The following is a 21,592-nucleotide window of genomic DNA, read 5'->3' on the forward strand; positions in this document are numbered from 1 at the left end:
GCTGGCTGGTGATTGTCTCTGAGTGAGCTCTATCTCAGAGGAAGCTTATTTCAGTTAAAAGCCAGTCAAGAGGAATTTTTGACTGGCGTAAATGTTCTCCAAGATAAAAGGGGAACCGAAGAGATTATCCACGGAACTCCGTCGAGCTGTAGATTGCTAGATTTGATCAGGAATCCCCCTGAGATAAGAAGGCATTTCTAGCAGCGGAAGACTGAGTCTGGATTTCCAACAGGCTGTGCTGAAAGTAAGCGAGACTTTTTTTCTTTCTCTTTTAAAAATGTTTTTAACGAGCTAGCCTCCTTCTGTCTAAATCTTATCAACTAACTTAAATTACTATCGTAAAAGAGACTTGTTTACGAATCGGCAACTCAGAAACTTGGGTGAGTCACACTTTTTTCGTATTATACAAAGCTAAGGAAGAAGGGAGCAATTCAAAGAACCTGCTTTATTTTTTATGACAAAAAGCTGGCTTAAAGCTGGAATTACAAAGATTAAACGGATAAGAGGCAACTTATTAGATAAGATGATTTGATTATTTGAAGGAAATATATCTGAGAATATTTTTTTTTATTTTGGATTAAATTTTTTTTTTGAACGAATCTGCTGTTCGTGTATCTTACTAACTGCTGGATGCTGAGAACTGGATTTGTTTTACATTCCTGAATGTGCTGGAGATAAGAACTGTGTTGGTTAAACAGGCCTGGAATATTAACTTTTTTGTTGCTGGGAGAAAAGAAACTGTTTGCCTCTACATTGGCTAATAATAGAAAAGGTTTTTTTTTTTCAAGAATGACAACTAGGAAAACAGCCAAAGTTTTGGAGCGAAGAGTTTCAATTGATACACAGGAAGGGATGGACATGTTCCAGAAAATTATGGAGGGATTTAGTGATTTTAAACAAGAGTTGAAACAAGAGATGAAACAGGACAGACAACAACTTAAAGATGAATTTTGCAATATGAAAAAGGATTTTAAAGATTTACAAGATCATATTAAAACAGAAGTGGGTGAGATTAAAAATAACATTGGGCAATTAACACAGGATGTACAAAATGTTAAAGATAAGGTGCAAACCTTAGAGAATAGAATAGATATTACAAATATGGAATTGGAAAAAAATTTGGACTATATTGCTGTTATGGAACTTAGAGATAAAGAACATTGCTTGAGATTCCGTGCAATTCCTGAGGAAACAGGTGAAGATATCAGAGAGAAAATTGTTAATGTTTTGGCAAAATCCTTCGACAGGAACGAAGATCGGATGGAATTTGAAATAGACAAAGTTTATAGAATTAATTCCAGATATGCAACAATAAAAAAAATCCCAAGAGATGTGCTTGTTTATTTTTTAAAAAAGAGGACCAGAGATATGGTTTTGCAACATCATTTTAACAATGTCTTCAAAATTGACGGTAAAGAAATACAGGTGATGAAGGAAATTCCTGTTAGGCTTCTACATAAGAGAAAAGATTACGCTTTCTTCACAGAAAAACTTAAACAATGTAAAATTCAATTTAGATGGGATGTTCCAGAGGGAGTGATTTTTACATTTAGACAACAGAAGTATCGATTAAATACTATTCAAAAAGCAAGGGATTTCTTGAGAAAAGCTTCAAAAGACATGGAAGAAGATAAACTCAAAGATATGGATATAATTCCTGGGAAACAAAGTCAACAGAAACAGGTAGAGGAAGAAAAGGATGATGATGGATCAAAGGGAGCAACAGGCACAGACTTTTCTAAAATACATGCTTAAAAATGGATTACAAATATCTAACTTGGAATATAAATGGAGCTAATTCGTTGCAGAAGAGAAAGAAAGTATTTCATTATTTGAAAAAATTAAAATTGGATATAATTTGTTTACAAGAAACTCATATTAAGAAGAAAGATTCTAAATATTTAATTTGTAAAAATTTGGGTGAAGAATTTATTTCGGCAGGATTCAAAAAAAATGGTGTGGTTCTTTATATTAATTCACAATTGTCTCCTCAATTGATATTATTGGATGATAGTGGCAGATTTGTGGGAGTTGAAATCACCATTCAGGGTACAAAAATTTTGATAGTGGGCATTTATGCTCCTAATGAAGATAAAACAAGGTTTTATACTGGACTTATGGAAAAACTATCAGAGTTTGCATATGATCATTGGTGTGTCATGGGTGATTGGAATGGGGTAATTTCACCAAAAATGGATAGACTTTCTGCGAAAAATATTAAAGAGACACAGGGCAAATCGCCGAAGATCTGTTTCGAATTGATGGAAAATTTAGAATTGGTGGATGCTTGGAGATATATAAATGACAATGCAAAGGAATTTACTTACTTTTCAGAAAGACATAAAACATTTTCGAGGATTGATATGATTTGGATGTCTAAAAATTTAGTGAAAGATATTTCCAAGATGGATGTGTTACCAAAAACCTTTTCGGATCATAATCCAGTGATATTGACTTAAAAAAAAAAATCTTGGATTTAGATGGAGACTAAATGAATCTTTATTACAGAATGATAAAATAGTGCAGGAATGTAAGAAGAAATTAACAGAGTTTTTTGAACACAATTTACATAAAGGAACAAATGAAAATATTGTTTGGGATACAAGTAAAGCATTTATGAGGGGATATTTTATTAAATGTAATTCTGAATTAAAAAAGAAGAAACAACAGAAAATGCAATTGATCTTGGAAGAAATAAAACAAAAAGAGGAAGAATTGAAAAAGAATCCAACTAAAGCTTCCACTGTAAATCAAATTAAAATGTTACAGAAACAAGTGTCAATGTTGACAGTTAGAGAAATTGAAAGGAAATTAAATTTTGCTAAACAAAGGACTTTTGAATTTGCAAATAAACCGGGGAAATTGCTAGCATATAAATTAAGAAAAGAACGACAAAAAAATCTTATTTTAAAGATACAAGAAGGAGATGAGATGTTGACAGACAATTTAAAAATCCAAAGGGTTTTCCATCAATATTATTCAACTTTGTACAAATGTCAGGAAATTCCCACAGAAAAAATAGAAGAGTATATATCCAAACAGAATTTGCCCAAAATTACAGATCTTCAGAGACAAGCTATTAATGGTCCTATTACGTCAAGAGAAATATCTGAGGCTATAAGTAAAATTAAATTAGGAAAGGCGCCAGGAACGGATGGACTATCAGCAATGTATTACAAATGCTTGGAGGAGGAACTTTTACTACCTTTACAGTATACAATGAATTCTATTTTACAAGAGGGGAAGATACCGGATAGTTGGAAAAATGCCAATATAACATTAATACCTAAAGAGGAGCAGGATTTAACTAAAACAAAAAATTATCGGCCAATATCTTTACTGAATAATGACTATAAAATTTTTACAATGATTTTGGCTGAAAGAATGAAAATAATATTGCAACAATTTATTCAGGAAGATCAAGCGGGGTTTTTACCTAAAAGACAATTACGTGATAACATCAGGAATGTTTTGAATGTGTTGGAATATCTAGAACAACGAAATGACATACAAGCTGCTTTGATTTTCTTGGATGCTGAGAAAGCATTTGATAATTTGAATTGGAAATTTATGTTTAAGGTTCTAGAGCAAATGGACTTCGGAGATAATTTTATAAAATGGATCAGATCGATTTATACATCACAGAAGGCACAGATAATTGTCAATGGGGATTTAACGGACTCATGTGAAATACAAAAGGGTACAAGACAGGGATGTCCATTGTCCCCCCTTCTATTTATTCTGGTTTTAGAAGTGCTGCTTAGAGACATAAGGCAAGACAAAAGGATTTCGGGAATAAAGATAAAAAAGAGGAATATAAATTGAGAGCATTTGCTGATGACTTGATAATTGTATTAGAAAATCCCTTGGAAGGAATCAAAGTATTGATGGATAAATTAGAAGAATTTGGACCATTAGCAGGATTTAAGATCAATAATCAAAAAACGAAGATGCTGGTGAAAAATTTATCTTTAAGAGATCAAAAAGAGTTAATGGAGAAGATAGATTTTAAAATAGAAGAAAAGGTGAAATATTTAGGTATCATTATGACAAATAAAAATTCAAAGTTGTTTCATAATAATTATGAAAAACTAGGGACAGAGATTAAGAAAGATTTGTTAAGATGGGATAAATTACAGTTGTCATTAATGGGTAGAATATCTGTAATAAAAATGAATGTATTGCCGAGAATGATGTTTCTATTTCAAACAATACCTGTCATATCCTCTGATCTACCTTTCAAACAATGGCAAAAAGATATTTCTAAATTTGTTTGGCAGGGGAAAAAACCAAGAGTTAAATTTAAATTATTACAAGACGCCAAAGAAAGAGGAGGGCTGGGATTACCAAATTTGAGACTTTATTTTGCTGCTTGTTGCTTAGTCTGGATAAAGGAATGGATTCTATTGAGGAATAAAAGATTATTGGATTTGGAGGGTCACAACCTGAAGTGGGGATGGCATGGATATCTATGGTATGATAAAGTAAAAATTAATGTGGATTTTAATAATCATTTTATAAGACGTCCTTTGTTGAATATATGGAATAAATACAAAACAAGGTTTTTTTCGAAAATACCACTATGTGTTTCAAGTCAAGAAGCATTTTATAGAAGAGAAATGGCTGGAAAAGAGAAATGGTTAACTTACCAAGAACTATTAGAAAATGTGCATGGTGAATATATAATGAAAGAGAGAGAACAACTAATAAAGGAAGGATATAGTTCACAATGGTTTGCCTATTTACAATTGTTAGAAAGATTTAAAATGGACAAGAAAATGTATGGGTTTGAAATAAATAAATCTGATTTTGAAATAGGTTTGTGTACAAATGATGAATGCATAATTGCAAAAATGTATAAATTTTTATTAAAAATGGACATGGAAGAAGAACAAGCCTTGCTGAAGCAGAGCCAGCATGGCTTCTGCAAGGGAAAGTCCTGTCTCAGTAACCTATCAGAATTCTTTGAGAGTGTCAACAAGCATATAGATAGAGGTGATCCAGTGGACATAGTGTACTTAGACTTTCAAAAAGCGTTTGACAAGGTACCTCACCAAAGGCTTCTGAGGAAGCTTAGCAGTCATGGAATAAGAGGAGAGGTCCTCTTGTGGATAAGGAATTGGTTAAGAAGCAGAAAGCAGACAGTAGGAATAAACGGACAGTTCTCCCAATGGAGGGCTGTAGAAAGTGGAGTCCCTCAAGGATCGATATTGGGACCTGTACTTTTCAACTTGTTCATTAATGACCTAGAATTAGGAGTGAGCAGTGAAGTGGCCAAGTTTGCTGACGACACTAAATTGTTCAGGGTTGTTAAAACAAAAAGGGATTGCGAAGAGCTCCAAAAAGACCTCTCCAAACTGAGTGAATGGGCGGAAAAATGGCAAATGCAATTCAATATAAACAAGTGTAAAATTATGCATATTGGAGCAAAAAATCTGAATTTCACATATACGCTCATGGGGTCTGAACTGGCGGTGACCGACCAGGAGAGAGACCTCGGGGTTGTAGTGGACAGCACGATGAAAATGTCGACCCAGTGTGCGGCAGCTGTGAAAAAGGCAAATTCCATGCTAGCGATAATTAGGAAAGGTATTGAAAATAAAACAGCCGATATCATAATGCCGTTGTATAAATCTATGGTGTGGCCGCATTTGGAATACTGTGTACAGTTCTGGTCGCCTCATCTCAAAAAGGATACTATAGAGTTGGAAAAGGTTCAGAAGAGGGCAACCAGAATGATCAAGGGGATGGAGCGACTCCCTTACGAGGAAAGGTTGCAGCATTTGGGGCTTTTTAGTTTAGAGAAAAGGCGGGTCAGAGGAGACATGATAGAAGTGTATAAAATTATGCATGGCATTGAGAAAGTGGATAGAGAAAAGTTCTTCTCCCTCTCTCATAATACTAGAACTCGTGGACATTCAAAGAAGCTGAATGTTGGAAGATTCAGGACGGACAAAAGGAAGTACTTCTTTACTCAGCGCAGTTAAACTATGGAATTTGCTCCCACAAGATGCAGTAATGGCCACCAGCTTGGATGGCTTTAAAAGAAGATTAGACAAATTCATGGAGGACAGGGCTATCAATGGCTACTAGCCATGATGGCTGTGCTCTGCCACCCTAGTCAGAGGCAGCATGCTTCTGAAAACCAGTTGCCGGAAGCCTCAGGAGGGGAGAGTGTTCTTGCACTCGGGTCCTGCTTGCGGGCTTCCCCCAGGCACCTGGTTGGCCACTGTGAGAACAGGATGCTGGACTAGATGGGCCACTGGCCTGATCCAGCAGGCTCTTCTTATGTTCTTATGTTCTTAACAAGTAAAAGAGTGTATGGTTAAGTGGGCAAAATTTTTTGGTTATAATATACAAATGGATCAATGGGAAAATATGTGGAAAAAAGGTTTGAAATTTACATTATGCTATAATCTTAAAGAAAATTTTTATAAAATGATGTATCGTTGGTATATGACTCCAGAAAAGTTGTCAAAAATGTATAGTAATGTTTCTAATGTATGTTGGAAATGTAAACAACAAGAAGGATCTTTTTATCATATGTGGTGGTTGTGTAAACAGGCAAAATTATTTTGGGCACAGATAGGTAGGATGATGCAAAAAATCTTAAAGATAAATATTCAGTCAAAACCAGAATTTTTTTTATTGGGTTTTATGGATAAACAAAAGGAAAAGAAATATGGAAGAATAATATTATATATGATCACGGCAGCAAGATTACTATATGCACAAAAGTGGAAAATGGAATCGATACCAACAATGGAAGAATGGCTATTGAAATTAATGGACTTAGTTGAGATGGACAAATTGACGTCTTATTAGAGAAAAAACGACAGATACATTTCTTAAGGAATGGAAGCCTCTTTTGGACTTTTTGTTGAAAGAAAAAAATGAAATGATGATAATGGGATTTGACGATTAATTAAGATAGACTTTGGAAAAAAGTGAATTTCGTATGTTCTAGGAGACAGGTTTGATATATATTATATACTTATAGCTGATCTGTAACAAATCGGAAGTCAAGTTTTTCTTTTTATTTTATTTTTTTTCTGTTGTATTGTTTTTGTTGTGTTTGTATTTGTTTTTATAAAAATTTGAATAATAAAAAATTATTATAAAAAAAAAAAAAATTACTAAATTCAGTGTCTACACGTTTATGTCCTGCTGCTACCAAACTGCTTATTGATGTTGACGGGATGCTATCATCAGGATTCACTGTCTCTGCTTTTGCAGTTATAGAATCCTCACTCTGCACAACTTGGCTTTTTGATGTAGGAAGTAATAGGAACTCTTCTCACTCTGATTGGTTCAAATCAACAGGAAACAATAATGAAACAAATTAGAAAACTCTTCTCAGTGGCTAACACACTCCCCTTTCATGCTGTCATTCATAGGACACTGGAGACATAGGGGCCCTGCTGTGACATAGCTCCCAAAATTGTAAGGGGTCTAAAACCCTTGAAACCCTGGATGACTACACCCATGCCACAACACTGCAATTCCTGTGGTGCAGACTTCTGTATGCCCAACAGAACTTCTTTCTCTCCTGCCCCCTCCAGCTTCCCATGTGCCCTCAAAATCAGCTCCAGAGAGTTGGGAGATTTGGAGGAGAGGAAACAGAAGCCCCGTTGCATCAGAGGAATCGTGCTGGTGCAGCACTGAATACAACTCATAATATATCGATTTAGATTATCCTCCTAACCAGAACTGGTTATAATTTTAAGTTACAAAGCCCTATCAATATTAGTAAGAGTTCCTGAGAAAACAATTTAGAGCAAAAGTAAACTGGGTGTCCTTGGTGGTCTTTTAGCATTTTGCCTTACCCTTTAATACAAATATATCCAATTCTTGCTCCAATGATGTATTCACTATTAAATGAAATAACACTTCCGTCTTTTGGTGAATCTGGAGGCACACATGTTTTTCCTGGAAGGCAATACTCTGGAATTAGATACAAAAACCCATACAAAGAAACAAGCAATATTACTGACAGACCTGAAGCATCATGTTAATCAAATGGTAATCAAATGAGCCCAGTTTTGCCATTCCATGAAAGAAACTTAAAACATGGAGGGTAACAAACCGTATGTAAGATAATGGATACAACAATGTAGTAACATATACGACCTCTCGTGACTGCAGTTCATGTCAAATATATTTGACAAATTTATTTTTTAAATTGGTATTTATTTTGAATGTATTTGCCAGGATCATGATTTATACACAAGAAATCTTGTAATGTCCATGATCTCTACACAAGAGATCTTCTAAATATCCTACATTGTTCTTTTACTTTTTCCTACAGTAGATTTGGTTTATTTTCCTTCATATATTTTTCCAAAACTAAGCTCCTTAGTTTAATATAAAACATATAAATTATATTTACATTACATGAGTCAAATTTTGAATCTAGTAAATCACCAATATATGGATAAATTTAAGTACCGCTTTTCTCAGGAAAAGTCAGTAGTACTGAACACATTGTGGACATAGATTTAAATATGGAGGTCATATTCTCTTCAAAGTTTATTTTTAGTTCATCCTCATATATTCGTTTCCACAGAAATAATCCTCTTACCTTTTGTGGCAGTGGAATTTATGTTTTGGCCACATTAGGGTCTTTTATAATTATTGTTTCCATACCCACTTATTTATCATCCTGATTTTTTATTTTCTAAGTTGTTAATTACAAGTCAAATGGAAAAAGAAAGCTGCTTGAAAAAGAAATTAGTGTGACTGAAAAGCTGAATATAAGTTCTGAGAGCCTGATTTTGGAAAAGGAAGGGGTCATAAGGATGTTTTAACTGTACATTTCATTGTTGCTATGTGCCTTCAAGTAGATTTCGACTTATGGCACCCCTATGAATCAGTGACCTCCAACAGCATCTGTTATATACCACTCTGTTCAGATCTTGTAAGTTCAGGTCTGTGGCTTCCTTTATGGAATCAATTCATCTCTTGTTTGGCTTTCCTCTTTTTCTACTCCCTTCTGTTTTTCCCAGCATTATTGTATTTTCTAGTGAATCATGTCTTCTCATTATGTGTCCAAAGTATAATAACCTCAGTTTCATCAGATAAGAGAAAAGTCAACTCATTTGAAATGTGTTGGAGGAGAGCTTTGTGCATACCATGGACTGTGAAAAAGACAAATAACTGAGTGTTAGAACAAATAAGCTGTACATACTATACAGCAACTGATGTTTTGGCAACAAGGAACCGGCATCAAGGATATGCAGGCGTGTAACAAGAATCAGGCCAGATCCACAGAAACAAGTAGTACATGACAGCATGTTGAAGACTGTTTCATAAAACAACCTGTTAACGTACAAGTAGCTATCTGAATGCAGCAATTTTCACAATAGCCAAAGCATTAACTAAAATCCACAGCTTATCAGGGATCTAAATTTCATCATGTTGCTCCCATCATACTCCTGCTTGTTTGCTGTGCATCAAATTCAAATGTTAAACCCCTTTATAAACTATTTACATATTTTATCACTATGAAAAGAAAATGTTTAATAATGTGTTATATATCATTTTTGGTGTTTTTTTTAAAATTCATTATTGTGAGTTGCCAACATAACTTTTAACATATTTTTTTAGTTATTTTATTTTGCTACAGCAGCTCCAGATTTGCACAGGAGATGAACCTGGATCAAGCCCCTCTCCAGGAGATGGGCCAGCTTAGGATCAAATGGATGTATGACCAGCCCAGCTCCACCCTGCCCCATTAGGGCCCTTTGCCAGCTGCTGTTGGAGCTGGTGCTGCCTCCACCTCACTTTCTGTAGCTGCATTGAGGGTATCTGCAGAGGTTGGAGACCAGTGGATGGAGATGTCTACTAAAGCACATCTTTTCCAACAGTACAGATTGGGGATTAGGACTGCAGCTTCTGTCATTCCAACTATACTTGGGACACGGTTGAGAAACCTTGAATATTTTTGTCATGTAGAGACAAAACTGATAAAAAAGGAAATGTGAAAAACAATGGGTATGGAATATTGGGGCTGCTGTTGACATAATGAGTTCAACTCGCTATTTGTCCACTTGCTTTGGGCAAGAAGTAATTGTCTCTAGAGAAACAAAGAAATTGGGGATTTTACTGACTCTGCATCCTTCACTGCTTCACCCAGTATCCTAGTCCCATTCTGCTCTTCCCAGACAAGAGAAAGAGCATCATAGCAGTGATCTGTTATTACCAGAAGAGACTGCACAAGCAGTCACCATAGAATTATGTGGCATTTTACATCTAGCTAGAAACAGCATTATGCAAGCCTTGCTGCCTGCATACAAACTTTACCATAGCTTTCAATTCCTTCCGTTCATTTGCCTCTTCTGCCCCACCTCATGTTACCAATACTACAGATGTGCACTGATAAAACACTGCAAATGAACTATCCATTTATATGTGACTGTATATGTTTGCACCATGGTTCTTTTTGCGTGGTGTTCTACTGATCCAAAATGGACTCCTGCCACAAGTAAAATACCACACGAAAAAGAATCTTGATACAACTGCATGAGTGGCTTGCAAAGGGTTAAGGGTTTTTTGTTATTACTGTTTTGTGATCATTAATTTTGCATACTCACAAAATGCCTTGGATTAGTTGGGCAGAACAATTGTTTTCAGATTTGACCCCAACAAATTGGTTTATCAAGGCCTTTGTAAGGGATCCAATGTTTCATCTGTAGAGTTTTTAAAATAAGACTAAACTTGTTTTTTCCAGAAACACCTACAAATCATTACAACGTATGAAAAGCAAAAGAATATATAAATTGACAGAACTCTTTAGGTCGTGACCACTTCATGTTTTTTTCACAGGTAATAGTATTTGGGATGCCAGGAACTGTATGAAATCCATTCTTGCACATATAGTGTAATACCTTCCCAACAGGAAACATGGCTGATGCTTCAAATGTATAATTTAGTTTAGAATTAATTTGATTTGGTGGAAAGCGGCAGACCTCTGCAAACAAAAACCAAGATAAGAACTTAAGATACTATGCTAGAAATTATAGAAATTAGAATGATGCAAACATGAGAATGATAGAAGAGTCATCACTGTCAATAGACCAGCTACATATGGCTACTTTCTACAACACGAGTCTTCACTCACACACACACACACACACACACACACACAGAGAGAGAGAGAGAGAGGGAGAGAGAGAGAGAACAAGCAACCCTAGCAACCTATAGAGCTCAATGAACAGAAAGATAAGACCACAATCTATGCATATTTACCAGCAGTGGGCAGTGCGGCTTACCTGACTTCTTATCATGGGTGTAGTTACAGCATACCAGGGACAAGATCAGCACGATACAAACACACTACTATCAGACTTGCTCCACCTGTGCATTTGCATCATGTCATTCTCATTCCTGCCTCGCCCCCTCCTCTTTCTGCTTCACTGCAGTGATGCTGGTGATGGGAGGTCAGATAAGTGCTGCCACTCTGCTGACCAGTGCTGATATTTACTCAGAGGTAAACAACCAGGTAAGTGTTACAGGAGTAAAGCCTACATTTATAATTTTCTGCTTGAAACTGGGCAAATATAATGACAGAAATGGTATTAAGGAAACATATTCCATTGATCTCAATAGAAAAAACGTCACAGCTGTTGACATGGCTGCTCTGGGATAAAGAAACTGAATGTTCATCAGCAAAGTGTCTGGACATAGGACAGCTGCAATACCTGCCCTCACTTAGCTCCCTTGCCATGCCATCCCCTCCAGCCCAAGCCCTTCATCTGTTTTTATTTACTGCACTTATGTACTGCCTTTCAGTTGAGGGATGCAAGGTGGTTTACAATTATAAACAACTCATATTCAAATACAGTACAAATGTTGATTATATAGAAAATAAAAGTAGAAGGCATTGCTACAGCTGCTAGGAATATGGGCACACAAGTTCAGAGCAAATCACCTACATACCAATGGTCAAACTGAGTGAGTGAACCAGGTTCTAGAACAATATATCTGTTGCTACCTGAGCTATTAGTAGGGCAACTAGATCTCACTCTGGCTACTTGTGGAATTTGCCAAGAATAACCCTACCTACACATTCATGCTCCAGACCTCATTCTACATTAATTATGCCTACCATCCCTGTGACTATCAAGCCATCCCCACTTCACCTTTATTTCTCCTGGAGACTGTCTGGCATATTTGTACGAGGTCTACAAGGAACTGATCCAACAAGACTTTCTGTCCACCATAGGTGCTCTGTGTTCAAGGAATGCTGGTAGTATCTGTTCCTGTACACACTGAGCGTATCTCTTGGAGCTCAGAGTCTATGGCCTTAATCACACTGGGAAAGCTGGCAACGGCATAGAAATCTTGTCATATCCTTCACAGGTTTCCCTCAACAGAGTGAAAGGTGATGAAGGCAGAGCAATGGTGAACAATTTCTTCTGGGAATGCATCAAGACAGCATCTGACTGGGGACTGTGAGACATGGAGGGTTGCATCAACATCCCAGTGGAACTCCCCAGGTAGACTTGATTGAAGAGATTTGGTTGGATGCCCCTTCTTTACTGCTCTGTTCCTGCACCTGGAGAACTGCAGCCTGACGGGGAGCCAGAAGATTGAGCCAGCTAGCCACGCCCTGGAGAACAACTGTAAGAACTTTGCCACAGGTGTAGTGTTTTTCAGGAAGAAGACTTTTCTGTTGGCAATTTTGTGTATGGCAGTTGTGTTGTGGTGAGAGCAGAAATGAATGCATAGTGTGATTCATGATGTGCCTGGGTCAATAAGCAACATCAAGAACAACAAGGTGGGAGCTCCTTTGACTGAGCATTACACCAATTGCAGACATTATTATTATTATTACTCTTTATTTTTACCCCGCCCTTTTTCCAAAACTGGAACTCAGGGCGGCTTACAAATAAAAACCACACATAGGTAAAAAACATACAAAAATATACAATTAAAATAGAATTAAACTATTCGCGACATTAAAACCATGAAACATACACTTAAGATACTAAGACAGTTTAAAACATTAAGAATAGGACCACAGAACAATACAACAGACCTTATGAGGCCCTATCTTAAACAGCTTCTAGTCCAAAAGCCTGTCGGAATAAAAAAGTCTTTGCCTGCCGATGGAAGGACAGCAAGGAAGGGGCCATTCATGCTTCCCTAGGAAGAGAGTTCCAGAACCTGGGGGCAGCCACCGAGAAGGCCCTATCTCGCGTCCCCACCAATCGTGCTTGCGAAGGTGTTGGGACTGAGAGAAGGGCCTCTCCTGAGGATCTCAACGCCCAGGAAGGCTCATATGGGGAGATACGGTCTGACAAATGGCCTGGACCTAGGCCGTATAGAGCTTTGTAGGTCAAAACCAGCACTTTGAATTGTCACTGGAAACAAACAGGCAGCCAGTGGAGCTGTCACAACAAGGGGGTTGTATGGTCCCTGTAACCAGCTCCAGTTAGCACTCTGGCTGCAGCTCTTTGTACCAGTTTAAGTTTCCGAACAGTCTTCAAAGGCAGCCCCACGTAGAGCGCATTACAGTAATCTAAACGGGATGTAACTAAGGCATGCATCACCATAGTCAAATCAGGCTTCTCCAGGAACGGGCACAGCTGGCACACCAGTCTTAGCTGGGCAAAAGCACTCCTGGCCACTGCAGAGACCTGGGCCTCCATGTTCAAAGCTGAGTCCAGGAGCACACCCAAACTGTGAACCTGTGTCTTCAGGGGGAGTGTAACCCCATCCAGCACAGGCTGAATCCCTGTTCCGATTTGCCTTTCGACTGACCAGGAGCACCTCTGTCTTGTCTGGATTTAACTTCAATTTGTTCGCCCTCATCCAGTCCATCACTGATGCCAGGCACCGGTTCAGGACCAGGATGGCTTCCTTAGCTTTAGGTGGAAAGGAAAAATAGAGTTGGGTGTCATCCGCATACTGATGACACCGAACCCCAAACCCCCGGACAACCTCACCCAGCGGTTTCATGTAGATGTTAAATAACATGGGGGACAAAACTGAGCCCTGAGGGACCCCATAAGTCAACAGCCAAGGAGTCAAACAGGAATCCCCCAGCACCACCTTCTGGGTTCGTCCCTCCAGGAAGGAGCCGAGCCACCGCAACACAGTACCCCCAAGTCCCATCCTGGCAAGGCGGCCCAGAAGGATACCATGGTCGATGGTATCGAAAGCCGCTGAGAGGTCCAGTAGAACCAACAGGGACACACTCCCCCTGTCCAGCTCTCTGCGTAGGTCATCCACCAAGGCGACCAAAGCGGTCTCTGTCTCTGACAGATTTCAGTTTTTGGGTAGTAGAGAAGGTAAATACACAAAGCACACAGATTTTACTAAGGAGAGAACTGGCTTGGATCTTAGAACTTGACACACTAACCCGAGCGGTCTGAATGGTGAGTTGCAATTACTTCCCCTCCTGTGTGTCTTACACTTTAGAGACGTTCCCTTGCTTACAGCTGCAATCTATCTCTCGGCTTCAGTACCTGCAGGCAATTGTATGTAAGGATTTAATATCAGGCTTGCGGCCAGAAAAAGCACTCGGATACTTTCCTTTTACAAAGAACCTTTAGCTATACTGTTTGAAATCTCTTCAGCAAAAGTTACTTTCCGTCTTCGGTATGTGAGTACAATGATTGGTGTTTGTTCCTATGCTATGTGATAATGAATTGTATGTCCCAAACTAATAAGATTTTAATACCGATTACATGTTTGTATGTTTCAACTTTCAGCCCCTGACGAAGGTCAAAATATAAGGTGGCCGAAACACATTGGGCTTGTCTTTTTAATAAACTGCTTTGGAATTATTTTCATAAATGCACTTTTTGGCGTCTTGGGAGTTTCCCCCCTTTTTTTCTTCCTCTGGCAGATCAATGTGGCCAACTTGTTGAATGGAGTACCTGTACATGCACATATTAGAGATGCACTGAGGAAACTGTACTAGCTGCCAGTGAGTTACCAGGCCATGTTCAGGGTCTTTATTTATTTATTATTTATTTATTAAAAATATTTCTATCCCACCCTTCTACCCTATAATAGGGCACTCAGGGTGGCTTACAAAAATAATCAAACATGTACATAATAAAATTGTAAACAGTAAAATCACAAAAACATTAAAATAAATTTAAAATACATAAAATGCAATTAAAATACATAAAATACAATACACACACACACACACACACAAGGGACTACAAAGGTAAAATTTAATGCAGAAGGCATAAGATCAGTGTCAGGCCCTACCTTCAACCCCTCCCAAAGGCTCTCCCAAAGATCATTTTCAGAAGTCTCCGGAAAACCAACAAGGAGGAGGCACAGCGAACTTCTTGGGGTAGAGTATTCCAAAGCTTGGGGGCCACAGCTGAAAAAGCTCTCTCCCGCATGCCTGTCAATCTAACATCTTTCACTCCAGGCATGCAAAGGAGACCAGAGGCAGATGATCTTAAACCCTGGGCAGGTACATATGGGCGTAAGCAGTCCCTCAGGTACATTGGTCCAAGGCCATTTAGGGCTTTAAAGGTCAGAACCAGCACTTTGAATTGGGCCCGGAAACTAATTGGGAGCCAGTGGAGTCGATAAAGCACAGGGGTAATATGCTTCCTGCGCCATGCTTCCTGCGTCTTGCTAACATATAAAGTCCTGAACTTGGACCAAGTTACCTGAAAGACCACCTGACCCTGTGTAGACCTGTCATACTACTTAGATCCTTTGGGGAAATTCTACTTGTAGTACCACACACTTAGAGTAACAATAGCATAAAAGCATTGGTGCAGGGGTCAGACTGGGACCATCAAGGGGTAAACTTTTCCACCTTCCTTGCCCCCTCACCTCTGCCCTTTCTGACATCTTTCTGGAGACTGCCCTTTGCCAGGAAGATGAATGTATTTGGCTTTGTTATTGTTATTGTTGATTTTTAAAAAATATTAAGATTTTGTTGTCTTAAATTTTTTTGTAAATTGTATTGCTCTTTTCTTACTTGTATTGTGAACCACCTGGGGGGTCTTTTTGGCCAAAAGGCAGCAAAGAAATAAACCATAACATAACATTTAAAAACAAATAAAAACAGTTGGCCTGGAAACTGGCATTTTCTGCTATTTGCCCGTGTATTATGGAATGCCCTTCCGTCTGCCATACATGAAGCAGCAAACATCTGTTGTTTTAGATGTCTTGTAAAAAATATCTTTTTGTCCAGGCTTTCCCTGACACATGAGATCGAATCCTAATGTTCTTAGTTTTTCCTGAATTTCTGCTATTTCAGTTACATGTAATTAGTCTTACATATAGTACATAATGAGGACTAGGGGGTTATACCAAAGGTTTCATGGAAAAGGTAGATTTTGAAAAGGGATTTAAAGGAAGTAAGAGGTGGTGCTGGTGAGGTGTTCCAGGCAATTCCAGGCACCAGTGACAGCAGCTGCGTTTTAGACTAGTATGAATACTATGGAATTTTGTCAGGTGAAAAGCCTCATATAAATATTTTAAATAGAAGGAAGGAAGGAAGGAAGGAAGGAAGGAAGGAACCTTTACACAGTTTGGAAGATAAGGACAAGAAACTGCTGTAGGATCTGGGAACAGGAAGGAGGCCAGTGTAGGGTTTTAAGGAACAGGGAGCATGAAATTGTTAGAGAGACAAAAGTAGTGAACAATTTTGGAGACCACAATCACGACAGAGATGAGAGGACATGGCACCAGAGAAGCTCACGCAATCAAGGTACAGTAAAAGGCGACGAAAGAATGAACAGAGTTTTTCCCAAGGTAACAGTGAAGAAGAACTGTATATTTGCAATATGATAAAGTGAGGAGCAATATGATTTGGCAACAACTGAATACGGGGACAGGTAGCAAAGGAGAGAAAAAAGAGAAGGCCATATATTTGAAGTAAATAAATGAATACATAATCTAGGAAAACACAAACTTAAATAAAACAAAAGTCCATTAAACAAGACAACTTCCATGAAATAAAAAAAACAAGATACATACCACCAACCTATTACAAGGATAAAACATTTCTGTTTCAACTCATATATCCATGCTGGGAAGCTGTGCCTAATTACTAGTTCCCACCTTGGTAAAACACTGCAAAACAGATATGTGTGCATTTCTCACACATAGTTCTGTACACATATTTTCCTGCAACAAAATACTGATGTGAGACTACAAGATGAATGTCAAAGCAGAGTGTGTTTTATGTTTATGGCTTTGTGACCAACTGCACAATCCTATGCATGTTTATTCAGTAGTAAGTTTTAATCTATTCAATCGAACTTATTCTCATGTAACAATGCATAGAACTGCAACCTAAAATAAAGAACAGCACTTTTAAATGTACAGAACTGAAAACCATAAGTAGATGACAGCTATATTACAAGTATCAACCAATTTGAAATTGTATTAATTGATCTCACTGACAAGTATTGCAAGATTTGGACTTTGAGACAAGATCCATATCTTCTTCACATAACTTTTATTGCATGTATTAATGATCGAACAGGTTCCCCGTCCCATTATGATGCAGAGCCCAATTTGTTCTGACCCTCGAGAGTGCTAAGCGGGCCGTTCAGCAGCATCAGCATGCTAAACATTCCATCGTATCCTCGTAGGTAAGGTCCCTGGGACGGCCTTTTATCTGACATCCACCACCCACCCCCACTACGATTCCCGCCCCGCCGCCTTCTTCCAGCCTAAAGGGACCAGCAAAGACTCACCACCACCTCGCGAATCGGGGAGGAAATTCCCATTTACCCCAGACGACTGGAAAAAAACCCGAAGCCCGCCTTCCCCCTCGGACGAAAAACATGACGATGCGATGAGAGGAAGCGACAAGGCGAACGGACGTGAGAGGAGGAAAGGGAAAGCGTGGCCGAGCGCCCTCTGGAGGCTCTGTCGTTGGAAAAGGGAGAGATCTTGTCTCGTACTCACCCTGCGATACCTGAGACAGTACCACCACTAGCGCCACTATGCCCAAGAACCGACGACCCCACAGAAGCCCCCACGACGACCGCTGCATAACGCTGAGTTGTGAAGACAACGACAAAGAAGGGGCCCGAGTCTCGCAACAGCGCCTGCCAGTGGCAAAGAAGCGTTGGGAAAGCGCCTCATGGCGTCGGACACGCCGCTCAGCTCGCGCTACCGCCCTTTACACATAGCCTGAAAGGACGTGGGCGGAGAGGGTACTTTTTCGTTACGTTTCATTCCCCCCCACACCTGTGGAAAGCGACAGCTCCTGCAGCAGACAAGGGAGAAAGCCAGGATTTTATCGTAGCTCTCTTGCCAGTACAGCGTCTATTACACTCTGAAAAAATGGAAGCGAAGATCATGCTCTCTCATTCAAAAAATATTGTGTATGGGAAATGTGGTTTGTTCAGTTTTTTAAACGTTTTTTTTTTAAAAAAGTGTGGGTTTGCCAATACAAATACCAATGCATCATATTTATTACGCCATCTGGCAGCCAGGGAGACAGACCTGCGGCAGAGAGGAAGCAGCTTATGACAGCTGTACAATGTAGTCTTGGCGTTGTTATTTGAGTATTTTAACCAGATCGTCGGACCTTTGAACATAGAGATGAAATGGAAATGGACTGCCTTCCTGTCGATTCCGATGGCGACCCTATTTTTCATGATAAGCAGTATCCAGAGGTGGTTTACCATTGCCTTCCTCTGAGGCTGAGAGGCAGTGACTGGCCCAAGGTCACCCAGTGGGCATCATGGCTGTGTGGGAATTCAAACCCTGGTCTCCCAAGGTTATAGTCCAACACTTTAACCACTACACCACACTGGCAGGGTGTAAATATTGTGGAAGAGGCTGAGGATGAATAATTTAGAACAGTCCATTGTACTTTTTGTACTTAAAGTATTTATACACTGTTTTTTTCATTCAACCTGTTAACACCATAGCCACCCATTTACAAGTTGGGACTGTTAAAAGTGGTGCAGTTTCTGCACCCCCACCCGTGAGTTGCTGGTTATATCTTATTTCTAGCAAATAGATATCCCACAGAAAATATTATTCAGATAAACCAACACAAAGTGCTTTCTTCCTCTCTCCCAGCCTAGCCTTTCTTCAACTGATTGCAAACATAATTTATTTCTATTCTTCTAAGAATGTAAAATGGAGATGCCAAGTCAAAACAAAAGTCAGGTAGCATGTGCTGTTAGCCCATGGAACTTGTAAGCTCCCATAGCAATTGTAGTGGAAGCAACAGAGCAAAAGGAAATTGCTGCCTTTCTCCAGAAATGCTATCAGGGAGTGAGTAGAAAGGGCTTGACTCTGGACTGTGGTTTCTTTGCTCCATTCCAGTGGTTTTTATGTATTTATTTATTTTAAAATATTTCTATCCCACCCTATAGGCACTCAGGGCAGCTTACAAAAATACAATCAAACACGTACATAATACAATTGTAAACAGTAAAATCGCAAAAACATTAAAATAAATTAAAGTACATAAAATACAATTGTTGTTATGTGCCTTCAACTCGATTACGACTTATGGCGACCCTATAAATCAGTGACCTCCAAGAGCATCTGTCATGAACCACCCCGTTCAGATCTTGTAAGTTCAGGTCTGTGGCTTCCTTTATGGAATCAATCCATCTCTTGTTTGGCCTTCCTCTTTTTCTACTCCCTGCTGTTTTTCCCAGCATTATTGCCTTTTTTAGTGAATCATGTCTTCTCATTATGTGCCCAAAGTATGATTACTTCAGTTTAATCATTTTGGCTTCTAGTGACAGTTCTGGTTTAATTTGTTCTAACACCCAATTATTGGTCTTTTTTGCAGTCCATGGTATGCGCAAAGCTCTCCTCCAACACCACATTTCAAATGAGTGGATTTTTCTCTTATCCGCTTTTTTCACTGTCCAACTTTCACATCCATACATAGAGATTGGGAATACCATGGTCTGAATGATCTTGACTTTAGTGTTCAGTGATACATGTTTGCATTTGAGGACCTTTTCTAGTTCTCTCATAGCTTCCCTTCCTAGTCCTAGCCTTCTGATTTCTTGACTATTGTCTCCATTTTGGTTAATGACTGTGCCGAGGTATTAATAATCCTTGGCAAGTTCAATGTCCTCATTGTCAACTTTAAAGTTGTCAACTTTAAATCTTCTGTTGTAATTACTTTAGTCTTCTTGATGTTCAGCTGTAGTCCTGCTTTTGTGCTTTCCTCTTTAACTTTCATCAGCATTTCAAATCATTACTGGTTTCTGCTAGTGTATGGTATCATCTGCATTGATATTTCTCCCTTCAGTTTTCACACCTCCTTCATCTTGGTCCAATCCCACTTTCCATATAGGGTGAATATACCCCTGTCTCACACCCTTTCCTATTGGGAACCAATCAGTTTCTCCATATTCTATCCTTAAAGTAGCCTCTTGTCCAGAGTATAGGTTGTGCATCAGAACAATCAGATGCTGTGGCACACCCATTTCTTTTAAAGCATTCCATAGTTTTCATGATCTACACAGTCAAAGGCTTTGCTGTAGTCTATAAAGCACAGGGTGATTTTCTTCTGCAATTCCTGGGTCCGTTCCATTATCCAGCATATGTTTGAGATATGATCTCTGGTACCTCTTCCCTTTCTAAATCCAGCTTGGATGTCTGGCATTTCTCGCTCCATATATGGCAAAAGCCTTTGTTGTAGAATTTTGAGCATTACTTGGGATATTAAGGCAATAGTTTGATAATTACTGCATTCCCTGGGATCCCCCTTCTTTGGAATTGGGATATATATTGAATGCTTCCAGTCTGTGGGCCATTGTTTAGTTTTCCATATTTCATGACAAATTTGTGTCAATTTGCACAGATTCAGTCTCAGTAGCTTGTAGCAACTCTATTGGTATGCCATCTATTCCTGGTGATTTGTTTCTTCCAAGTATTTTAAGAGCAGCTTTCACCTCACATTCTAACATTTCTGGTTCTTCATCATATGGTTCCTCCATGAATGAATCTGTCATCCTTGCATCTCTTTTATATGAAAATACAAAAAAAGATGTGTGCTTTGCTGCTGAACACCACTGAACCATACTTTGAGCATCTGATAAGCTTTCTGCACACGTCTTTCAAGCAATGCCAATTGTTAGCTGAACACTAATAATCTACTGCCTGTTTCCTGGTTTAGATATAATGGGAAGGGAAGTGTATGTATGTGTGAGGGAGGTAAGATGCTTGTTTTCAATCTGATAAACCATGGTTTAAGCTGGGATAATTACATCTATATTTACCTGAGCCTACATCTGAACCTTTGTTAATAAGGTGTATCTATGAAAAAAGATTGGGAACCAAATATTCTAACTCAAAACTGCCTGTAGTGTGAATGTGGATACTTTATGAAAAATTAAAAGCATATGGATAACATATACCCATCTATCATAGCAGAATGAGAAAAATCAAAACATTTGACCAAATACATAAATGGTGAGTCTGTATAAGAAATGTAGTTTCTTTATATTTAGATCTGCATTATATTTCCAGTATTTAAATCATGGAAATAATGGGATTTTTTATCTTTGCAATTGTGCTGTGAATTGTATTGTTACATAAATTTATGTTGACTTGTGTATTTGGTGTTTTTGCATTGATTGACCACTGAAGAAGACCTTGTCGAAACACG

General features: G+C 38.6%; 1 protein-coding gene across 1 annotated transcript in view; it reads right to left on the minus strand.

Annotated features, from left to right (window-relative positions):
* Positions 1-21,592, minus strand: part of CR1 (complement C3b/C4b receptor 1 (Knops blood group)) — a 296,948-nt gene that overhangs the window by 45,227 nt on the left and 230,129 nt on the right. The window contains exons 45-47 of the mRNA XM_061630611.1: positions 18,171-18,208; positions 17,905-18,047; positions 7,827-7,929 (exon numbers count right to left, since the gene is read on the minus strand). Of these exons, the coding sequence (XP_061486595.1) occupies positions 7,827-7,929; positions 17,905-18,047; positions 18,171-18,208 (284 nt within the window). The remainder of the gene's footprint in view (positions 1-7,826; positions 7,930-17,904; positions 18,048-18,170; positions 18,209-21,592) is intronic.

The sequence above is a fragment of the Rhineura floridana genome, chromosome 6, assembly GCF_030035675.1.
Source record: "Rhineura floridana isolate rRhiFlo1 chromosome 6, rRhiFlo1.hap2, whole genome shotgun sequence".
Taxonomy (NCBI): Eukaryota; Metazoa; Chordata; class Lepidosauria; order Squamata; family Rhineuridae; genus Rhineura; species Rhineura floridana.